This window comes from Mastacembelus armatus, chromosome 9 (assembly GCF_900324485.2).
Source record: "Mastacembelus armatus chromosome 9, fMasArm1.2, whole genome shotgun sequence".
Classification (NCBI taxonomy): domain Eukaryota; kingdom Metazoa; phylum Chordata; class Actinopteri; order Synbranchiformes; family Mastacembelidae; genus Mastacembelus; species Mastacembelus armatus.
In genome coordinates this window covers 8,438,195-8,459,697 of record NC_046641.1, presented here as the reverse complement: position 1 = coordinate 8,459,697, position 21,503 = coordinate 8,438,195, and the positions used below count along the sequence as shown (strand labels likewise).

Genomic DNA, 21,503 nt, shown 5'->3' with positions numbered 1-21,503 from the left:
ATTTCATGACTACGACACAAGATGCTTGTGTATATACATAATGATGGGTCTACGGTGAAACGCAATACATAAGGAACTATATTTTTGGCTGATTTTTGAGAAAACACTCTTAGTGTCTTGTTTCAAGGATCCAGGGAAACTAATGAACTCACAGCTCTACCAGTGTGCTGGGCTAGCAAGTTCTCCCCCTACTCCTCTCTACCTGCCTCAACTTTCGGAAATGAAATGTGAGAAATGGGCCAATTTACAGCTAAGGGCTGTTTCTTCCTAGGAGACACCAACATAAAGATGGAGAACAGAGGATATGCAGAGGTAGATGGGAAGAAATGAGAGGTTCGAATTTAGACAGAGAGAAAAAAGGAAGAAAAAGATGTGAGACAGGAAAGCAAGATGTTGGCACTAATATAAGAGCCATCTCTGAGGGAAGACAGAAGTGCTTGAATTGCATTTTTGGCCTTTAGCTTCTCTTACACAAAGAGTTGAAGAGCAGCTCTTGATCTTTCCAATCAGCTACCATGACAAGAACTTCTCAGATATTCAACAAGCAGAAACAAAAGAACATGTCAGCATGGAGAAGTTCACTACACTCAGAAGTTTGGAAAAAAGATATAAAGAAGTTGGAAAGATGCAGGCGAGACAAAGGCAAAAGGAAACGACAGCAGAAATGAATATGAAAGGTCTTCTACCATCTGTTCAGAATTATCTTTGGAGCCCATACTGCAGTGGAAATACTCTATAGCTTTTTCCAGTGGTGATGCCATACCTCTATCACAATGTCTGATCACAACACTCTCATCATCCTCCAAAAGCACGATGCTGTTTTGGTTTAACTAATCATGTGTGAACTGTTTACTGCACTAGCAACATAACATATGGCGTCCTTAACTAAATACTTTAAATAATGAGACACCAACGTCATTGACATAGTGGCATTTTCACAGCGCCTGGTAGAATAAATGAAGCACTGCACAATGATGGAGACAAAGCTTTTTGGTTGCCCCGACATCACATCTGTTAACTCTTCAGCACAGCTTTAAGGAGGAGATGGTGGGTGGGTGGCATCATTTCTTGCCTCCACACCCCCACCCTTTCTTTCCTCATGGGACCAGTTACATTTTCATTTGATAGGAACTGGAAAACCACCATCTGTAATTAGATTACACATAGATAGACGGAATGAGAAAAAAAATCTTAGTTAATTAACTCAAACCATATTCTAATCAGGTTTCATAACCAGCCCCCTCCCGCTTTCCTCAACAACCTCTGATATGAATCCTCTCGCGAATCCCCCAGGACTCACCATCACACAAGCCAAGAAGAAACGGGCACTCAAACAAGATCATTTGACGTTAATTTCCCAAACAGGAAGGCACTTAAAGACGTGCTCTGATTGAGACAACTAAGTACATGCATCAATAGCTAATGAGGAAAAAGTGGAAGTCAGAAAACATGTGCTGGATGAAAAGCAGAAAAACATCCTTCTGACTCCCGTTGTTTTATGTATGTTTCCTGATATGAGCGGTTCCTGCGTCAGGGCGGCAGCTTCCGTCGTCGCAGGAAATGAGGACAGGGAATTAAAAAAGTCTCTCTTAATTGAGGACAAGTGGCTGTGATAACAGTCAAAGAGGTCTCAGAAGAAGTGTCACCGGCCACATTCACATCCCCATTATCTGTCAACCTGACAGTCCATCTGTCTGTTTGCTTTGCCACACGGTGCTCAGTAGATTGACATACTTTATTTACACAGGAAAAATGCTGTGCTGTGAGGAAAAAAGGCAGCCTAAATGTGGAGTGCTGATTGAATTTTACTATTGTTTAACATTTCTCATCAGCTTCTAATTATTTCTCCTATAGCAGAAATAAGTAATTCTGAAGTAGTTTAGCAGTGCTGTCTCACAAACAGTCATCAGACCGACAGCTCAATCAGGCAGCCATTACATTCGTCTCTCACTTTGATTAGAAATCCATTTCAAATGTCAAGTCAATTTTTACTTTCCAGAACAAAGCACAGCATGAACAAAAAAAGGGAGGACAGATGCCACTTAAACAACAAAAGCAAGATATTAGATGTCAGGCTATTTCTCCACAGTGTTACTCTGACGATAAGACATCCACTGTGCATTCCTCATGAAACAACTTGTAATCTGTATATATAACAGGACCTCTTCTGGTGTGTCTACAGAAGAGCTGATATCTAACAAATTTATTGTATGTCAAACAAGGCATCTACACCAAGAGATATGATCAATTTCTATTGGTTGAGGCCTTCAACCATGTAATTGTATGGATCACAGCAACAAGGCAAACCAAGTTATTAAATTGGATTTTTTTACACAATGCCAAAAAGACACACCTCAAAGGACCAACTGGCAGAGAATTAGCCTGCATTGTCCACAGATTTGCAGCAAACAGGATTTTACCAGATCAAAATTGTTCCTCTGGGACCAAGAGCACGTTTGCATACGGAACAATGCTTTAATTTCTAAACACCTGCTCGTTCTCTAGTTAGACCACAAAACACAACCAGCACAGAGCTTTCGGTGCTCTGCAACAAATAATCCTGGTCTGCCACTTCACTGAGAGTAGTTCCACACTCTACCCATCTCCCCTGAGTGTATCCATGCATGTGAGTGTGCGCCAGAAGAGCCACCATCACATCTGCCTGCACCTGTTCTGCCCGAGGCCCTGCTCAGCTAGCTAGGTGCAGCAGCACGATGCAGTGATGGAGGGATGGGTAGATGGAGTGACAGAAAGCTAGAGGACACAGATCTGTTAGCGTAAATGTCAACATCTTAGCTCAAACCAACAATGCTGCATTTGAGCACATAATATCAATTCATATGAGTTTCAAGCTGACAGCTGTTGAGTGGGTATGCACTGAAATGCTATAAATATTACTATGTCCCAGTTGTATGGAAGAAAATAAAACCCAAGGCTTCCACGTAAGAAGCTTGTGAGTAAGTTCAGCTGTGTATCCTTGTGCTAAAACCAGGCAACACAGCCTGTTTCAGGGCTGCAGTTGTTTCTGGTCAGAGCCCCATGGACACGTGCAGCCGTGTTCACTGACACACACAAAGAGTGATAATTTCACTTGTCCAAATGCCAGACACTATGGCTATGGTCAGTAATGTCTCCAGGGCACTGTTGCTAAAATGTGCACTGCCCAGCAGCAAAAAACAAGAAGTATTCAGTATCTGCAATATGTAATATATCCCTTCATTATACCACAAGCTTGACTCAGCACTTCAGTCCTTTATCTGTACCAAAACTTCATACCTAATAGTGTCACTGAACCATGCTACATTGTCATATATTCTAGTGTTACGCCTGGAGAAAAACTATCACAGCAGTTGTAGCCTTCTCTGCAGCTGGAAAAGACAACATTGTTCATAGTAAGATGAGGAGGAGGGGGCTAATACATACTCTCAAATGTAAATTGGGAGGGTAATTTCACACCTGAAGCGTTACACCAACTGTTGTGTGCCAAGTTATGGTGTTTTGTTCCACTGAGTGATTATGAATCTTTTTTTTTTTTTTACAACCATCATTGGAGCAGCTGGAATGAATGCACACACCAGTTTTTATTGCAGCAGACAGAGTAGCATTCATAGACCTAAACATGCTCCGTTCACTGCTATTTCACCATGCAGAACATACAGACAGGTGGCGAAGGCAGCAAACACATTTTACAAGGCTATAAAGGCAGGCATTACTTAAAATAATGTAACGTCACACCACAGACATTGTGTAGTGTCTGGAAGGTCCCTGTAGCAGTGTCGTACACTATATTTAAAGAGCTAAGAAGCTGCTGATGCCTGAGATTTCACAGCGGTAACTGGAGCACTCTCCAAACTGCTGAACAATATGTGGTCTAATGTGGCCTCTGACCCCAGTCACAGGAATATAGATCAAGAGAGGGGCCTAGAGGAGGAGAATACGAGACTGGAAGAGAGAAAGATATTTTAGTATCTCAGGTGAATGTTAATACATCAGTTTCCATCAACTGCACAAGTATAACAAGTACTGTATATGTCTAGACATTTTTCAAGAAACTTCCAATCAGAAACACAAAAAATAGCATTTTAAAGTCTACAAATACACACAGTGTGTGGGATAAACAAGTTGACACATCAAGACACACAGGCACATCTTTTATATTTCTCTACACAATTCCTTTAAAAGGACTTGGCAATGCAATTTACTGGAGCCAGAGGGGTGTGGGGGGTATGTATCAATGTTCAAGTCACATACACAAATGTAGGCTTGTAGACAATGGCAGAAACAAAGAAAGAAAACACTTTTAGGTTAAGACACAGGCAATCACAAGAACAACAGGAGGTTTGGGTGAACAACAGAAGGGACAGCGAAAAGCCACAGTGAGGGGGTAGGAGGCCCAGATAGCATAGTAGCTATGGCTCTATTAAACTGTTACAGATCCCCTAGTTAAATATATGAAAGCTATAAGGCATGAGATCATTTGTAATGTTGAAACATGGGAGGTGGACCAAAGAGGTTTGTTCTGTGGTCCTCATTACTGAATCTTTCTCAGCGTGCCTGTCAGTCAGCACCTGTCTGTCTGCTTTGCTAATGGAGCTGGAATCATGAATCTCCCTTAGGAGGCAGGACCATGGAGGATATGGAAGCGCCCCTGGCCCACATATCTTAGCAACTATAAACATATGCCTTACATAAGTATCCTAGCATAAGCCTCATATAAATAAATCCAGACTTACAAGAGGGAACAGCAGCTAAACCAGCCCCTGAGAGAGAGTTGCGGAAAAGGCTCAGTGGGTCATGCTCGGCACCATTTCTCTTTCCTTCCTGCTGGATTTTACAACCAGCAGTAAAAGCCTTTCCCAGCTACCCTCACCACATTCAGCATGGCAGGCAGGAAAAATAAGGAGAGGCAGGGCTACATAGGCCAGAGTGATGGCAAGAGGAACTACAACAATCTGCTCTGAGCTTGGTTATTTCTGACTCCTGGAGAAGCCGTGTGTGTGTGTGTGTGTGTGTGTGTGCGTGCGTGCGTGCGTGCGTGCGTGCGTGCGTGCGTGCGTGCGTGCGTGCGTGTGCACTACACTGTTTGACTGCAAAAACACAGCAAAGCACCTATTCCCTTTAAAAGGCTGATTGGGGAAAAAGAAGCTTAGATGAATCTTGTTTGTTTTCTCTTGCACTATGTGCCATTTATTCAGGCAGTGACCAGGGAGGTTCAGGGGTTAATTGACTCAGTTTTTTCACTTCCAATAATCATCAATAATCTATTCAAGACATGATACTGACCACTCAGGTGACAGAGCAGACTGTCAATCCAATGAATGGAATGTCTACTCCTGGCTTTATGGAGGCTATAGCTAAGCCATGGACACACTACTGGAAAATTGAGCCTTCAAAGAAGGGCTTATGAATCCCATCTCTGACAAAAGAAGAGATGGAATTAGTGGGATTTAGGGGCGTCAGTATGGGGCAGGGTAGTATTAGTGGTGCTCTTCACACGTCTACATTCAACCTGGATCCCAAGTCCTCTTTAGAACACACTGGCAGTGAATGTCAGTCACGACATACAACGCTGCATTGGCTGGAGACAGCTGCAGCAGCCTGCAGACTGAGCTGATACTATGCCTGGCCCACTGGAGCCAGTCCAATGTGGAGTTACAAAGGAATGTAGGATCTGCAGTTTTGGCAGCTGTACTCTGATAAATGTTGTGAAACAGGGAAAAGTATGCATGTTTTTCAGGCCATATGCCTCTAGTGCCATTGACATCCCTTATTTAAAACAAGTCTCATGTCTGAAACATTGGCTCTACTATGCATGCAAGACTGAGTATATAATACAGAAGCTTAATCAGTGAAAAGAATGAAAAGAACAGCACTTAAGACCTGCAGAGGACTGTTCCACCCCATAGAACAAGAAAATGTGTTCCTATTGATGTGGTCCATCAAGTCAGGTCCGCTTTATTTCCTATGGAGGCACCCAGAGGCAGGCACCTCCTGAGACCTGAGAGCAGCTGACCACACCCCTGGAACAATGACCTCAATAAACTCAAACATAGCTCCATTTGCTCACCCAGAAGCACTAGGGGGTAAAGGAAAGCTGTGGCAAATCACAAATGAGTGCTCTGACACTTGGAGGAAAACATTACAAATGGGCCATTCTACACATAAATCAATCTTTGCATTTACCAGTGCTATCCAAAAATCTATCTCCACACTCACAGTGGAAAGTGCAGGTCCCAATGAGGATTAATGAGAACAGCATCACCGCTATCTCCATTGTTTCTCCTGTTGTGTTTTGACAGTGGATTCCCAGGAGTGCTTTACTGAGCATTTGCCTGCAGCTTGTGCACACTGCAGAGCACTGCATCACAATAACAGCAAGGGAGGCCTCATGTTCTACGAAGCTCTTCTTCCTGTCCTCCATCTCTGTCCAGCTCTCCCAATGGGAGGTGGTGAACTGGGATTAACAGAGCGAGTACAGCACATAAATTCAAACTGTTATGCTGAGTCGCTGTTCCCCACGCACTCTTGACCCCAAACCCCCGCACCCACCCCTGTCTTTTCACACCCCAGGAGGATGGACCAGGGGGCTGACCACGCAGCCACATCCCTTTCCGCTCAGCTTGCTGGGCAGTAAATACTGCGTAGCATCAGGAACAGCAGGTGCTATCACTCCCTATCATTAATTATCCCTGCTGCATCACTACAGGACTTCTCACTCCTAAACTCCTAATCTCTATCTCCTGCATTATCTTATCCTGGAGCCTCCAACCCTTCCCCATTTTTTTCACTTCTTCAAATTTCAACTATCTGAAATTCTATCAGTGTCCACAGCTCTACAGCAATTCCATTTTTTCTCCTCAATATCCACCCATCTATCTCCTTATTTCCCACAATCCTACAATCTAGCTCCCATTCGTTTGTTTCCTTATGTATGTCTTTGTCCAGCACTCTCAGCTTCTCCCAAGTGATTCCTTCCCCCGTTGACAGCCTCACCCTCTTTCTTCTCAGCTCAGATGTGTGTCTTTCAGCGTTTCTCTTCACAATTTGACGGGTTTCCCCCTGCTGTAAATATATTCTAAAATTGCTGCGCAGCTGCCAGGCAGGAGATCTTCACAGGGACTGATGGAGCGCTGGGGGGAGAGATAGCCCCACAGCCCAATTGGAGGCCTTATAAATAATACCACATCAAAAAGGAAAAGCGGCATGAAAAACTCCCTGAGGTGAAAAGCCAATGAACATGGTCAGAGGTAAATGTGTGCCTGTTAATGGTGAAAGCCTGAGCTCCCACGGAGTCTGGCCACAGAAACATAAACAGGCATCCCATCCCTCCCACCTGAGAGGGACACAATACCATGACTGTGGAACCTGCAGAAACCTGTGGCACAAGCACAAAAACAAACAGTCATGTCTTTGACTTGGTCACACCACCACAAGGCATTATGGGAACTCCAAATACAGAGACCAGTTTGGGATTAACAGGTTGTGAGAGGTTGTGCTCAAGATAACATGGGGTGATGATGACTTAAAAACACATCTGGAAACAAAAAATAGAAGCATGGAATGTCTTTCAGCTGTTGCCAAAAAAAAAAAAAAAAAAAAAAAATCCATGGACAAGAACACAACCACAGGTATATGTCACTAGAGACTTGCCAAGCCACTGAAGTCCATAATTCATGTCAAAAACCACTTTAGACATGTGAACACATAAAAAACAGTGTTTCTGTTGCCAAGTGTATTAAAGCCAACAATCATTCTCAGATTTCAGCCACAACAGCTTTCATTCGTTTCCGTACACTTTAAAGCATGCTGCTATCTCTTACCTGACTCATTCAATTACTGAGAGTGTACACATGTACTAATGCTTACGTTCCTATAGTACAACACAATCGAAGAAGACTGCCATGGCTACTGCTGTACATCCACTCTACTCCACATACATTATGTTAACATCCCTGAGCCCCACAAACTGTATATTCCCTATTAATTAAGAGAGGCCATTTGTGCATTGTTGCAGTTGGATTTGAAACCGATTAGAAAACCTATCTCTGCAGAAAACATGATTATCACTGGCCAGACAGCCTTCTCAGAAACCCAAGTCTACAGCAGCCTTGAGTCACTCCACCATTTTTTTAACATTGTGTAATTGACACTCTTTCTTAATTGGCTCAGGTGTTCAGAGCATCTCCACGAAATCTCAAAGAGAAAAAGTTAATCACCCAAATCCCCTGAAAATCCCCTGAGAAACTCTTTGTCTTTCCAGAACTGATAAACTATCTGCCAGCAACAATTAAGGCAACCTCTCTCTTCTCGTCATCGTCACAGAGGTGGAATTTTGACTCATTAGTGTACTTTGTTATGGACTGGACGGTCTGAATGAATCAACTCCGTTCTCCTTGACCATTTATTCTTATACAATCTCTGTGTGGGTGGCAAGTAATCCAAAGTATTGAACACTGCTCTGTGGGTCTGTGTTTTATGCACTAAGAGCTTGTGTTCATACGTATGCATCCAGCATCACCAACAGGTTAATTAATCAAAATCACACAGAACACAGTAACCATTTTCTTCCGTGATGAGAGCCACCAAAATCTGATGTGCCCACTTCAATAAAATCTAGGCTATGATGAAAAGAGAATCTACATATGAAGGACAGTGCTACTCTTGTGATATTTTCAGGTTGAGCACATAACTGCAGTGTGGCTGGGAATCAATTTCTGCACCGAGGAAAAGCTTTTAGTCATCAAAGGGGGGTCTCATGGATGATTCTGGCAGATACACTGCACAGCTGTAGAAATCATTAGGGCATACTCACCGTTTTTATTTTCTCTGCTGATAATTTGACATTAAGGAGCTTGTTTTTCATCATTTACTTTCATCTCATCTTTCAAGATGAGATTATCCACAATAATGACACTTGATGTGGAAAAAAAAAAAAAATCAGCATTCAAAAATTAATTTAATCAAAGAGATGAGAGGGTTACTAAAATCATTCAGTGGATTTCATATACTACTAGTAGCAGCAGTTTAAGGTACTTGTAGTACTGGTTCATTGTGCTCCTTCTACTGTGTAGTTACAAAGATAAAACAACATCATTATAGCTCAACTGAGAAGCAGAAATATCTGGGCTAGCATGAAAAAAAATATCCAGATTTGCACTGAAATTAAACTCCTTTGGGAAAAATAAAATTTAGAATGATGCAAAACAGGTGAAAGAGGAAAGAAAAGAGTTGAACATCCTTCATTTTTCCCTTCCCTGACTCTAGACCAGAGTAAAGGTGCAAAGGAACACTGCTTACTGTCAGACAAGTGCCCCCTGCTGGTAAAAATCCTAACCGCAGGCATTTTAGTGCTACCAGTTTTTTATAAACCCCAGATGATGTTCAGATATTTTCCATGTTGTAATATTTCAAGCCTACTAAAATGGAGCAATAAGAGAAATCTGAGAATACCAATTTGTCTAAGGATGTCGGATCATAAAAAAAAAGAAGAAACCAAGAAGCACTGATTTTGTCCTCTAAGATATAAGTATGTAAGGAGCTCTGCCAGCTCATCCTAAAACTTTTTTGATACAAATCCTGCTAAGGTTCAATGTTTTACTTACTTTCATTCTCAAAAGGTTCTTTTCTTTTAAACACAGGACTGTATATGCCCACAGCTCCAAAGATTCACCCTGATGTCTTGATTAGTGCAGATTAAAGAGTGTAGGCCTGTCTGGTGTTGTAAAGAGACTCACAACACATGAAACATAAGTTATGCCATAAAAGATCATCACAGCAACATATTAGTATTGCATCACAATGCACTATGAATGCAAACAAACTGTAGATGTAAATAGCGCAGTGCACAACAGCTGACTGCTGTCTCTGTCATAATCATTTAGATGGACTCCAGAGAAAATGCATAGTGGAAAAAGTGCAAAGGGAACAGACACTTTATAGTTACAAGCTCTGTTTTGGTTACAATAGAGTATAGTACAATATAGTATTATCCTGGGTATTACTGCTGTGTCTATAGGTTTTACTATTTGTAGTAAACGAACAGACAGAGCAGCGATCTGTGACCGAGCCCCCCTCTTTCCAACTTGTAATCTACCAGAGAAACGCTATTTTATCGCCACAATTGGAGGAAAAATGTAGTAGACACACTCACCTTCTTCCGGGGCTGCCATTTCATCATATTTGTAAACCAAAATTGAACAGCATTAAGATATTACATGGGAATGGAATGTAGATTCAAAGAAATCCAGAGCGCAAGTCATGCTGCCCATCGACTTCCCTCAATTTTGCAGCAGATTTTCTCCAAAAGGCGACGCATGATGATGTGCGAGTCTGAGCTTTGCGGCAATTTTAAGAGGAGACAGCACAGTCAACACAAATCTCACACCGGTTAAATCCACAGTTGAGAATAAATCATAGACACATGGAGTCGTCGACTGATTGTGTTCAGGGTAAAGGTTCCTGTGCGTAAATCCAAAGTACGAGTCCGTTATGAACCCACTCCCTCCTGACTCGGCACGCAGGATCGGCGCCGCCCGGTCCAATCCGAACTGTAATAGGAAAAATTAATTCTTAAACTTTTTCCAAAAGAAGCGTCCCCTGTAGCTGAGTACTCTACACTATTAGTCCAGCGCAATACGGATAGACTGTGTCCAATCTGTTCTCTTCGATGCAGAGGACACGACAGGAAGACGAACTGTGTGCCAAAACGCAGAAATACTTATCACAGTGGTCAAATCCTGTTTTCCAGCAGTCGAAACATACTTTTGGAAGTATTTGTGGCTCAACAGTCAAAAAGAGGACAGCGGAGACAGCGCGACAAGCAGGGAGATTACTTTCAGGGGGAGGAGGGAATACAACCACCTAAAAAAAAAAAAAAATCCCTGGAATTTGTGTGAGGAGCTGGAAGGATATCCTGATTCCTGCAACAGTAACAAACTGGACTACAGCTCTCTGATGACTTCCTTCCCAGCGCTCCTCCAGCCTTGCAGTTTGCAGACTTGGAGAAGTGGAGCTGAGCAGGCGGGAGGCAGCAGGGTCATAGCGCCGCCACACAGCTTGCCAAAAAGTGCGCTTTAGGTTTACGCACTGAGCCCTAGAGAATATCCAAAATATTGACCTGTGGTTTGGTGACTGGAACGTCCTCGCCTCTAGCTCTTAAAATAAATTGTTTCACAAACTGAAAGCTTTTAGTATACTCTGCATAAACCTCAACATACAATAGCATCACGACGTACAGCTGGGATTATAGCTGAAGCAAAGCCACCCAAAGGTTTTTTTCAACAACAGAGAATACATGATTGAGGCTCTCTCCAGTCACATCATTACACATCAATATTCATTTGGAAAAAGTGTAAGGACTTAACATTTAAAGTGCTAAAATATCTTACAGGATCACTACAGGACTTCTCTATAGTCCATTAGTTCACAAGTCTGACACAGCAGCTCTATAAAAACCCTGCAAAGCTACACAGTCTTATCACTCTTTAAACTGGTGTTAATGAGCTAAGGAAATTCAAATTACACCAGACATCACTGATGCTCTGACTTGTTGCATTGATCTCTATCAGTAGAGGCTACTGTCCTCAGCCATTTTTAAGCACAGCAGTTTGAATTCTTGGATAAAACGTGATTCACAAAAGACAGGGAGCCTCGGATGTTGCGGACAACTGAAGGCCTGTTTATGTACACTTTCTCTGCTTCCTCCAGCTGAGAGCTGCTGTCACATACAGTATACTGTGCAATATTTCACTGCATACAGCCACCGCGTGCTTAACATTTCCACGGTATTTTTTGGCACATTTTGAGTGGAAATAAAAATATCTGCAGATTTTCCGTGCTCAAAAAACAGAGTTTTTAATCATTAATTGTGGAAGAGTGGCTGAATAAAATGTAAAACAGAGGACATGGTTTATTCTGGTAAGAACCCACACACCACAGTCGCTGCCACAATCACAGAACAAAAACTGTGACAAAGCAGAGCAGCTATCAACATGTAAAACAGATCGACTGGTGCTGAAGCCAGCTGCTGCAGCAAAATTAAAAAATTAAAAATACAGAATAGCCTTTATTAAATATGTGAAAGCATTATTACAGCAACTTTATTAAATTATAGGTTTTCAGGTGGAATTATCTTAAAATAGAATAAAAGTAAATTAAAGAAATGGTCGATAGTGAAGTAAGGTGGAATTAGTTTAAACAACAGGCTTGTGATTTAAATTGGTTTAGGAAACGGTCTCTGTGGAGCCGTGAGGTGGTCAATACACTGGTGTTTCTTCAGGGTCAGCGGGGTCCACAGCAGACCTGAGGGTCACTCAGATAACAAAAGACAAGTGAGAGGAGGGGGGTGAGCTAACATATGGCCTTATGGACAAACTCCCATGCAGGGAGTCCATGAGACACTTGCTAATCCACTTGGATGAACACGAACAAAGTGTGTGACACTACAGCTGGACAACTGGCACCGTAGTGGGGCACTGTGTGGCCAAGCACTGTGATCAAAGGACGCATTTATAATCATAAGTAAACTGGAGTTATTCTGTGTTTAGGTTTTACAGCTTTGTTTCACTTGGTAACATATTACATCACATCGCTTCTTTCTCTATGACCAGCTAGCGACTCACTCCTGTTGGCTGTATCCCATAGGGAAATGCAGCACTACATGTTCTCTGTCAACCACACACTCGCACTCCAGACAACATTTCACCTAAAACAGGTTTCCAAAATAGATTTTTTTTTTTTTTATATATAAAACATATTTGATGATCAATAAAAGGCCACTTCACTGAGCTGTTCAGCAGCAGTCTGTTTGTAGTCATCTGGCATCTCCATACAGAAGCAGGCTCCCTGTGCGTGCCTCTGCTTTCCCAATCAGAGCCGCACAGGAAATCAGACTCCAGCCTTCAGAGGGAAACAAAAACCCCTCTTTCATTTTCCACAACTTGGAGCTGTTTAAAAGTGTGTGCTTCCTTTTCTTGTTCTTGCCAATAATGCCCTCAAAAATGTCTCCACTGTATGTTGTGATCGAGAGCTGGCCTCATATAGATGGCTTAGACCGGTCTATAGAATTAGTTTTGCTTTTAGACTAATGTAAGTGAGACAGCTGCACAAAATAAAGACTGGCTCATGTTAAGCCTTAAAAATTCATCACCCTACCGCTGGCATATCTCAAAACTAAGGGCTGTGCTTCCAAGCTCACAGTCAGTGTCACTGCATGTTTCTTACAGCTGACGAACAGGGGAAAACATGGCTTATTTTGTGATTTGCTAATAATACTATGGACAGATAATTAGAAGGGAAATAGTTTTAGAGGCACCAGTAACGCTTTAGGAATGCTACTGCCTTTCCTTCACTTAATCACCAAATTCTTCTAGTAAAATGTCCTTGTAACAGTTACAATTTTCCACATGGCGCACAATATCTGCTGGAATGAATGGAGGTTAGTAGCTTGAATTTGCAGCTCTCAAAGCTCCATTTGCAGGTCTAATTTGTCTACACATAGCAAATCAGATCCACTTAGGGTGGTCAAGAATTAAGACAGCTTTGAGGGACCAGTCAAATTTAAGGTCTAAATGAAATCTATCTGATATGGGAAAATGCTGGGTTTTTGGGGGTTTTTTTGCACTCATTTGTTTGCATGTATCTGTCTGTGCGTCTGTTTATTAATCCACATGATGCAAAAAGTGCATCATCCACATGATAGTAACAAGATCTGCTTGGGAATAAAATGAAAACTGTCAGGAAGGTCTTTAAAAACCCCACAGAGTAGCAACACTCAAGAAGCTCTCCAAACTGTCTGACGGTAATTTATTTTCACACAGACTCGCGCTCTTAAGTCACGACACTGGAGCGTCGCTGTCTGCTATCCGTCCTCGTTCGAATAAACAGCGGCCTTTTAATTACGGGGCAATAAATTCCACAGCACACGCACAGATATATAACGATATGCAAGCACCGCTTCATACGCAACGGCCATCAGACTGTCCACAAGGTCTCAGTTCTTCATGATTGTATGGACAACAGCACACCTATAAAGAAAATCTATCACAAAAACTACTGCAGAATTCCAAGATTCATAGAAGAGTGGCCTTGACAACTCATTTATTATATTTTCAACATGAACATTTATAACATAAGAATATAATTTATAGTGTTTGACAGATTGCTTCCTCAGTAAGACATGGCAGATGGACGAATCTGTTTTAAAATGCTTAACAACATTTACAATAATAAAAGTGTTAAACGGCAATGACACCCACCCACTCTGTTGTGCCGTACATCACTGAAAACAAATAACCCTCATCAACATTCATTCATTCACCTATTTTACACTGCTCTATTCTTGGATGATGTTGTGTCAGAATATAGCCTGCTGTGTAGATGGCTGTGCATGAGTGTGTGTGTGTGTGTGTGTGTGTGTGTGTGTGTGTATGTCTTAGTTATAGCTTTGTGTTGATTAAGTGTCTGAAGCCTGAGGGGGGATAATGAGAGCCTCTAATTAATGAGCATGTGCATATCTCAGAGTCACAGGGTCCTATCTGCAGAGAACAAATCCACACACACATATATAGTCACAACAGAGACACACAAAAGCATACACACGTCTCACTGTGCTGTGGGGATCATTCCCTGCACCGCATAGCATTTCCTCCAGGGAAGCCCAGCTGGGACTGTGTCACTCTGGCCGCTGACGCTGATAAGTGTCATCTAATAGGGAGGGATGGGGGCTAGGGAGCCCCGCTATGAGAAGGTCACATATGCTGACCACCCAATGTGCCCCAAGCAAAGGATGATGTTACGGGGCCTGAAAACCATCCCAAATCTTGTTTGTTTGCTGGGTGATGTCCACAGGGATAGTAGACTCATGACAGAACAGAGTGAAAGCGAAACACTCGCTCACAACTGAATGAATCAGCAGGGTCAGTGTTCAGCTGGAGGCATCACTAGCTATTTAATAAACAGCTCAACCACTGTGCTGTTTTGGTCCTGAATGACAAAAGCGGATTCCTGGAGTGTAAAAAAAAAAAAAAACATATTTTTCTTTGTTTCTTTCTTCAGTGCCCTCAGTTGAGCTCCTGTTGATCATCAGGATGCACGTTAGGCAATGTGCACTGCAGGCAGATTGTCTCATTTTGATGCCACATCAGACTCAACAACACTGAGACTGTCTGGAAGCATACTCTAAATCAGGCGGCACAAGTAAAGCAGGGGTAAAACATCAGCTCGCCAGTACAGAGACCTGGGTTGGGAGCTTTTCTGAGTGGAAAGTTGCTGCACTAACTATTTTTTCTTGAATAAATATGGGTTTCTCAACAATGGAAGTGGCCAAATGTTTACCTAAACAGGCACATGGAGACCTTCCTCCCAATAAAGATGTAAGCATTAGTTGTTCCACCAAGTGCCCAAAACACCATTTGTTTATAATTAAGTGAGAAGGTCCTCTGGTGGCTGTAGTAATTTTGAGTTTGGTCCATTAGAAGAAAAGAAGGAAGCAGTTTGATGTTAACATACTGAATGTAAAAAGTCAGATGGAGTAGTTCAGGATGGAAAGACACAAACATTAACATGACAGAGAGTTTCACGTTTCCACCATTGTTTTTTTTTTAAATCATGAAAGCAGTCGTTCCCTAACCCGAACCAAGAGGTTCTTATTGCAACCCTGAAAACAAAGGTCCCCTAACTTTAACCAAAATAATGATCATTTCCAACAGCTGTATAACTTCAGCAATGACCTTGAATACATCTACAAATGTTAATCAGTTAATTAGTCAGTTTTACACACAAACCTCCACAATATTTACACAATTTTACTGCTTTAGAAAGCACTTCAATACAACATCTCTCATCATCTGTGGCTTTTCGATGCAGCATGCACTGTTTATCTATGTATCCATCTAAACATTCATGAACAGTTTTACTGAGGTCCCTGGAGTGTTAATACTCATGATGCACCCAAAAGCCCATTTTCAGTCTCACAGAGAAAGCATAAATACCCTTATCTGTATTCTGTAAATGTGTGATAATTATAATACTATTGAAAGCTCTCTTTGTGTTGAGACATAATAGTATTTAATCAATGATTCTTACAGTGTGATAAAGACACATGATTGTAATCTTTTTATTCTCTTTAAGTTCCAACCCCTTATTTTCTCTTCTTTCTTTTTCTTCTCCCAGTTACAGTAATGAAGAAGGGCTTGTTTATCCCCTGGAGTCGCTGAACACTAGATTTGTGTGAAGACATTATGCAAAGAGAGGAACCTTTGCTTTGGAGATGTGTTTAATAATTCAGTGGTCTTGGACATGGATGAAAAAGGTTCCAGCATAGCGTTTAAATCAGGCCGACAGTTAAATAGGCGCTGGGGTTTGACGTTTGTGGTAGAATCAATAATAACAGCGTTGCCACATACTCATGAGACAGAGATCCTGTGTGGTCCTCCTGCCTCTATATACAAAACACAGAGATGGAGCAGGACAATGTATTCAAATGTGTTTGTGTCTGTCTCTTTCCACAAATACGTATGCACATGCAAACTCAGATACATACGTGCACACACGCACACACGAAAAGACGCGCACACACACATACGCAAAACCATGCTGTGGTCAGACCCACCCAGTTCTAGTCCCTCATTTAGAAAACCTCAAAACCAAACTCATGCATCTCTTTTTCAATTACCTTTCTTCCCACCATCGTCACCACACCAATTCTATCTAAATTCTCCCACAGTCTCGTTTTTTTTTTTTTCCCCTTTCTCACTCATATCAAATGTATCCATGTGTTACCATCACAAGCCCATACACACACAGTCACACAATCTGGTAATCATAATATGCACATTAAGACATTAAAGCCACAGTTTATGGCTGATGATCTCTCGAACAGGCTACAATTAATAGCAAATAAATGTGCAAATCTTTAACTACCTCTAAGATCCTCTGCAGCGTCTTGTTTGGTTACTGTGGTTGTTAAAATGTAGATATATAAAAGCTAAGCATGACTGAGCCAAAGCCAGGCCAGATACTGCGGCTTTTGCTTCAACAACACATTTTTTTCTTCTATTATCAGGGTATAATGCCTTAATACTTGAGGCTTATTATGCCAATGGCAGCACTGCCTGCACTTATTAATCTAACCCTGTGAGAGCGCATCAAATGTGAATTAACCCTTCTGTAATGGAGAGGGAGGGGTGATTCACAGAAGGACTTAGCAATGACTCCATCCCTGTGCAGAGAAACGAAGGCAAAGTAAGTGAATGCAAAGTTGTGGTACTGAGTAGAGTAAATACTGCAGCATGAAGCCAGGAGCTCCATCTGGCAGTACATGTAGTTTGCGGTCACTGTTGTGAAGGAATTAGGCCAGTCCACATCTTAAACCACTCTGACTTCAGATCAAAGGGTTTAAAACAGGATTAGGATTTATCTGTCTTTGTAGAACAGGTGTTAATCCTTTAAATTAGCCAAGTAGCACAAGCAGGCCTCTCTTTCATCCCAACACCTGACTTATGGGTTGGAATAAAGAGAGCTTTTTTCTTTTTTTTTCTTTTTTTTTACAAAAAAGTAGTGCTGTTGTTACCCAGCCAGTATTAGTTGTCCTCTCTTACCCTGACCACTCAGATAACAGGCCCTGCTCTAATGTATCAGCAAGATGACTTCATTTGCATGCTGTCCGTGTTTTCAGAGTGGCTGAGTCAAACAGCTGTGCCTCCTTTGAAACAAGGGTTACGTAAAGCACACCCTCAATCCTTTATTAACTGGCCAACGTGGAGCAAATACTTCAGAGGAATAAAACAGCCCTTTGCTTTTAATGCACATCCTGTAGAGGTGCAGGAGCTGATGTACCAGAAGAAAGAAGTTGTGGGGGGTTTGACTCCACTCCAAGGATTGGAACACTCCAGTCCTTTCCTATCAAACTCTTCAACACATGCTGCCCCTCACCCCCACCAGCTCCCTCCCCCGCTGTCAAACCACCTTGTCATCGGTTTGACTTTTCTACTCGAATCATCTTCATCCCACGCTCCAGCTCACCCTTCTGTCTGCTATGAAACTGTGCAAGAGCGCTAGGACAAAAACTACACCTGTGACACACTGTCTCTATGCTAAAGCTATAGCATAAATCCAGGACTGTCAGACCACCTGTCTGAAGATGGATAATAAGCATTTTTGACTGTAGGGGGGAGTTTCACTGGTGGTGAAGCTGCTTCCCACAGAGATCCTGTCTGCTGCCAGTTTGGTCACTGGGTTTGCCCCAGTCCGAGCCTCCAGTCTCAGGCTAGACCCAGCCATCTGGCCCTCCCCTGCTGGCCTGTTGAAGACAGGAAGACAACTAAAGGAAGGTCAGGCCACGCTACAATGGCCAGAAAGAGAGAGAGCGACAGCAGCGGCTGTGTTACTGGGGAGCGATGAGGAGTGACAGATAAACTAATGGCTGAGAAAGAAAGTAAGAGAGCGGCTAAAAGAGACAGAAAGGGCACTGCTTCCTTTAAGATGCCACCCTTAGACTGACTCAGTGACTGATGACTCGTCCTGTCTTTGACTCTGTTCGTGCTATGTGTGTGTGTGTGTGTGTGTGTGTGTGTGTGTGTGTGCGCTGTACAGTACGTGAGCATGTGCGCACGCATGAATACAATCCCACTTTTCTCAAACAGGTCATGACAGCTCACAGCTAGAATGAAGGCTTCATTTACCCACAATTCAGCAGTAATTTGCAGAGCCACAGCTGGACTGCCAGTACAGATGACCATTTGGAAGGTCATTAGAGATGAGGTTTTAAGAAAAGCAGGAGAGAGGTTCCTTTATCAGGCTACAACGTGAAGCGTTAAGTAATTACGTTTACATTACTATGACACTGAAAAGTACATGAATTAATCTTGGATCATCCTTATAATAATCTAATAAAAAAATATGAATCACACTACCTGCTGAGTTTCCTCCATCCCAGCATGATACCACTATCTTCATCTTTGAGCTCATTTCTTCTGTTCATTTGTGCAGTATTACAGAGCATGAGGCAGAGAGAAATACTTTAATTTAGTGCAGATTAAGGAGTTGAGACATGAATATATACTGGACATGATACTGTTTTCACATTTCACATTATTGCACAAAATGTTTGTTACAGTTTGATCAGGGCTAAAAGGTTTAATACTCTATCAGATACTTAGCAGATAGGTTTGTCAGGTAGTGGACTGATTGCAGCGTTAAACCAAGCTTTAAAAATGTATAAAGAGACCACAACCTCAATCAGATGTTTCTCTAAAACAGAATATGAATAGAATAAAATCACAAAAGGTCTGCATTTCCTTTTTAAAGGCGCCTGTTAACCATTTACTTTACCACTCTTAGTGGTCTGATAGGGGAGGTTATGGTTTCGGCCCCATTGGTTAGCAGGAAATCTATGGCCAGGTTGATACATGGTCGTAGTCTGGCTCTGAGATTTTTATTAATAGAACAACATGTGATAGAAACATGCTTCCAACTGTCCAGGGAATGTGTTCAAGCTCATAAAATAGTATAATGTTTTTAAGAGTGTTAGTGAAGGTATTTGGCTTTCTAGTGTCTTCCTTCATCAACATGTTGACCTTCATCGGCCTGACAGGCGAGGATGAGTACTCGCCCGATAAACTCGCCTGATAAATGCAAATTTAAGTGTAAACGTACAGTGCAGCACAGAGAAGCAAACATCAACAATTCTGACAGTAGGTTAGTCCCTCTCTGACCCTCATTCTTTCTCTAGTCTCAGTCTCTCCATCTCTGTCTCACAGTCTCCTTCCCCCCCTCCCTGGGCCAGCCCGGACTTCTCCTTCATCCTCATTCTATTTCATGCCCCGTCCTTCTCTTGCTCCGTCCTCATCCATCATCACTCGCATCCTGCGTTTCATGCACCTCCAACGCACACGCACACACACACACACACACACACACACACACACACACAGCTCCCCTCCAGTATCCTTCCTGCCTGACTCATCACTTTATCTGACTCCATTTGGCATTCATCACATCACAACATCTCTATAGCCATCCGACTTAAACACAACACAAAACAGTGACTCAAATCAGCCTTATTTCAGTTTCTAACTAAATCACGATGTCCCTTTGTCTACACACCCCGAATAATAACTTGTGGTGACTCACAGCTAAAGGCTAAACATTATTAAGATACATGTAGTGGTACTTAATGGCTTATTTGCTGGATTTACTATTAGATGAATCAGTTAATGGGACATGGAGGGGAATCGTGATCAAGGGCTAAATACACAAACAGTGAGTGTTCAGAATGAAAAACTAAACGCGTTGCATTAAAAATACATGAGGCCACATTAAGGGTTCAGTATACATGGAACGTTCTAGGTTATGCATCGTGTCGTTCAGCCATATTTAAAGGCAAAACTGTTGACTGCCCTCAAAATAAGCCTGCAATCAGCACCCCCCTACTCCTGACATCAAACAGGTCGGCAGGGGTCAGATGCTATTAGTTGATCCAATAAGTATTCAGTTTGAAGCATTTTGAGGATATTAGCGTGGGTGTGATGATAAAGCTTCAGTGAGATAATAAATAAAAAATAAATCAGGAAATCTGTCTTTGTAGCACATCAGTGAGTCTGGTGCAAAAATGCTGCATAGCATTAAATAATGGTCTGAAGAATCTCAAAATAATTACACCACTCCAGCTGTAAAACCACTCAACTGACTGGACAACTCAGATCGGAGCAGGATGACATTGCGTTGGACGACAGCACAAATGGAGCCAGCTTCAACTGGTTCATTTGCCACAGCCCTTTCTGTCAGTACTCCCGCTCCAACATGGTGGCATCACTGAAATAAACTAGTATGCCACATTTTTAAGCACAGTGCTATTGTCAATGTAAATACCTATTTACTTTGCATATATAACTGTGTCATAGCTTCTTTGAAATTTTAATTATCACATTAATCTTGGACCAGATTTTGCATTCACACGTGGCAGAAAACAGGAAATAGGAGACCAGAATTAAGGGCAACTGAAGGCCCAGTTGAGCCCATCTACCCTGTAAACAGGCCTCGCCTCACAACCTTTTGTGGTTGGAGAAAAAGTCCAAGAGATGATGTAATGCCGGTGAAAGCTGAGTTTGGGAGTTGCGGAGTTTCCACACTGTGTCCCAGCTGCAGCTTCCCACACCCCAACATCTCTCAGAGGGGCTGGGCATGGCTCAAAACTCCCCCTTAGGAGCACAACAGATGTGTGAATGCTCTGTGTGCATCAATCATCCATTGTCTTTCATCACGCTCACTACACACAGTGTGCAGCCCGTGTGGAGATAAGCAAAATGACGTAATATACAAGAGAAAACAATTGAGCCTCTACTTTGCAAATTTCATGTATGCTATATATATCTTAGCTAGGACACACCCACCAAAACATACAAAATCACCAAGAAGATTATAAAAGGGTAATCTATAAAAGTTGTTTCATGTCTCTTCATAATGGTACAAACAAAAAATATCAATAAAACAAACAAAAAAACAGA

The 21,503-nt window shown here is 42.1% G+C and overlaps 1 protein-coding gene across 3 annotated transcripts in view; it reads right to left on the bottom strand.

Moving 5' to 3' along the window:
• Positions 1–21,503, bottom strand: part of LOC113139164 (tetratricopeptide repeat protein 28) — a 150,789-nt gene that overhangs the window by 95,777 nt on the left and 33,509 nt on the right. The window contains exon 1 of one of the 3 annotated variants that reach the window (XM_026322184.1): positions 10,151–10,833. The exons of the other annotated variants lie outside the window; for them this stretch is intronic. Coding sequence (XP_026177969.1) covers positions 10,151–10,177 — 27 coding nt within the window. The 5' untranslated portion in view covers positions 10,178–10,833. Of the gene's footprint in view, positions 1–10,150; positions 10,834–21,503 lie in introns of those variants that run through there. 3 annotated transcript variants of the gene reach the window in all.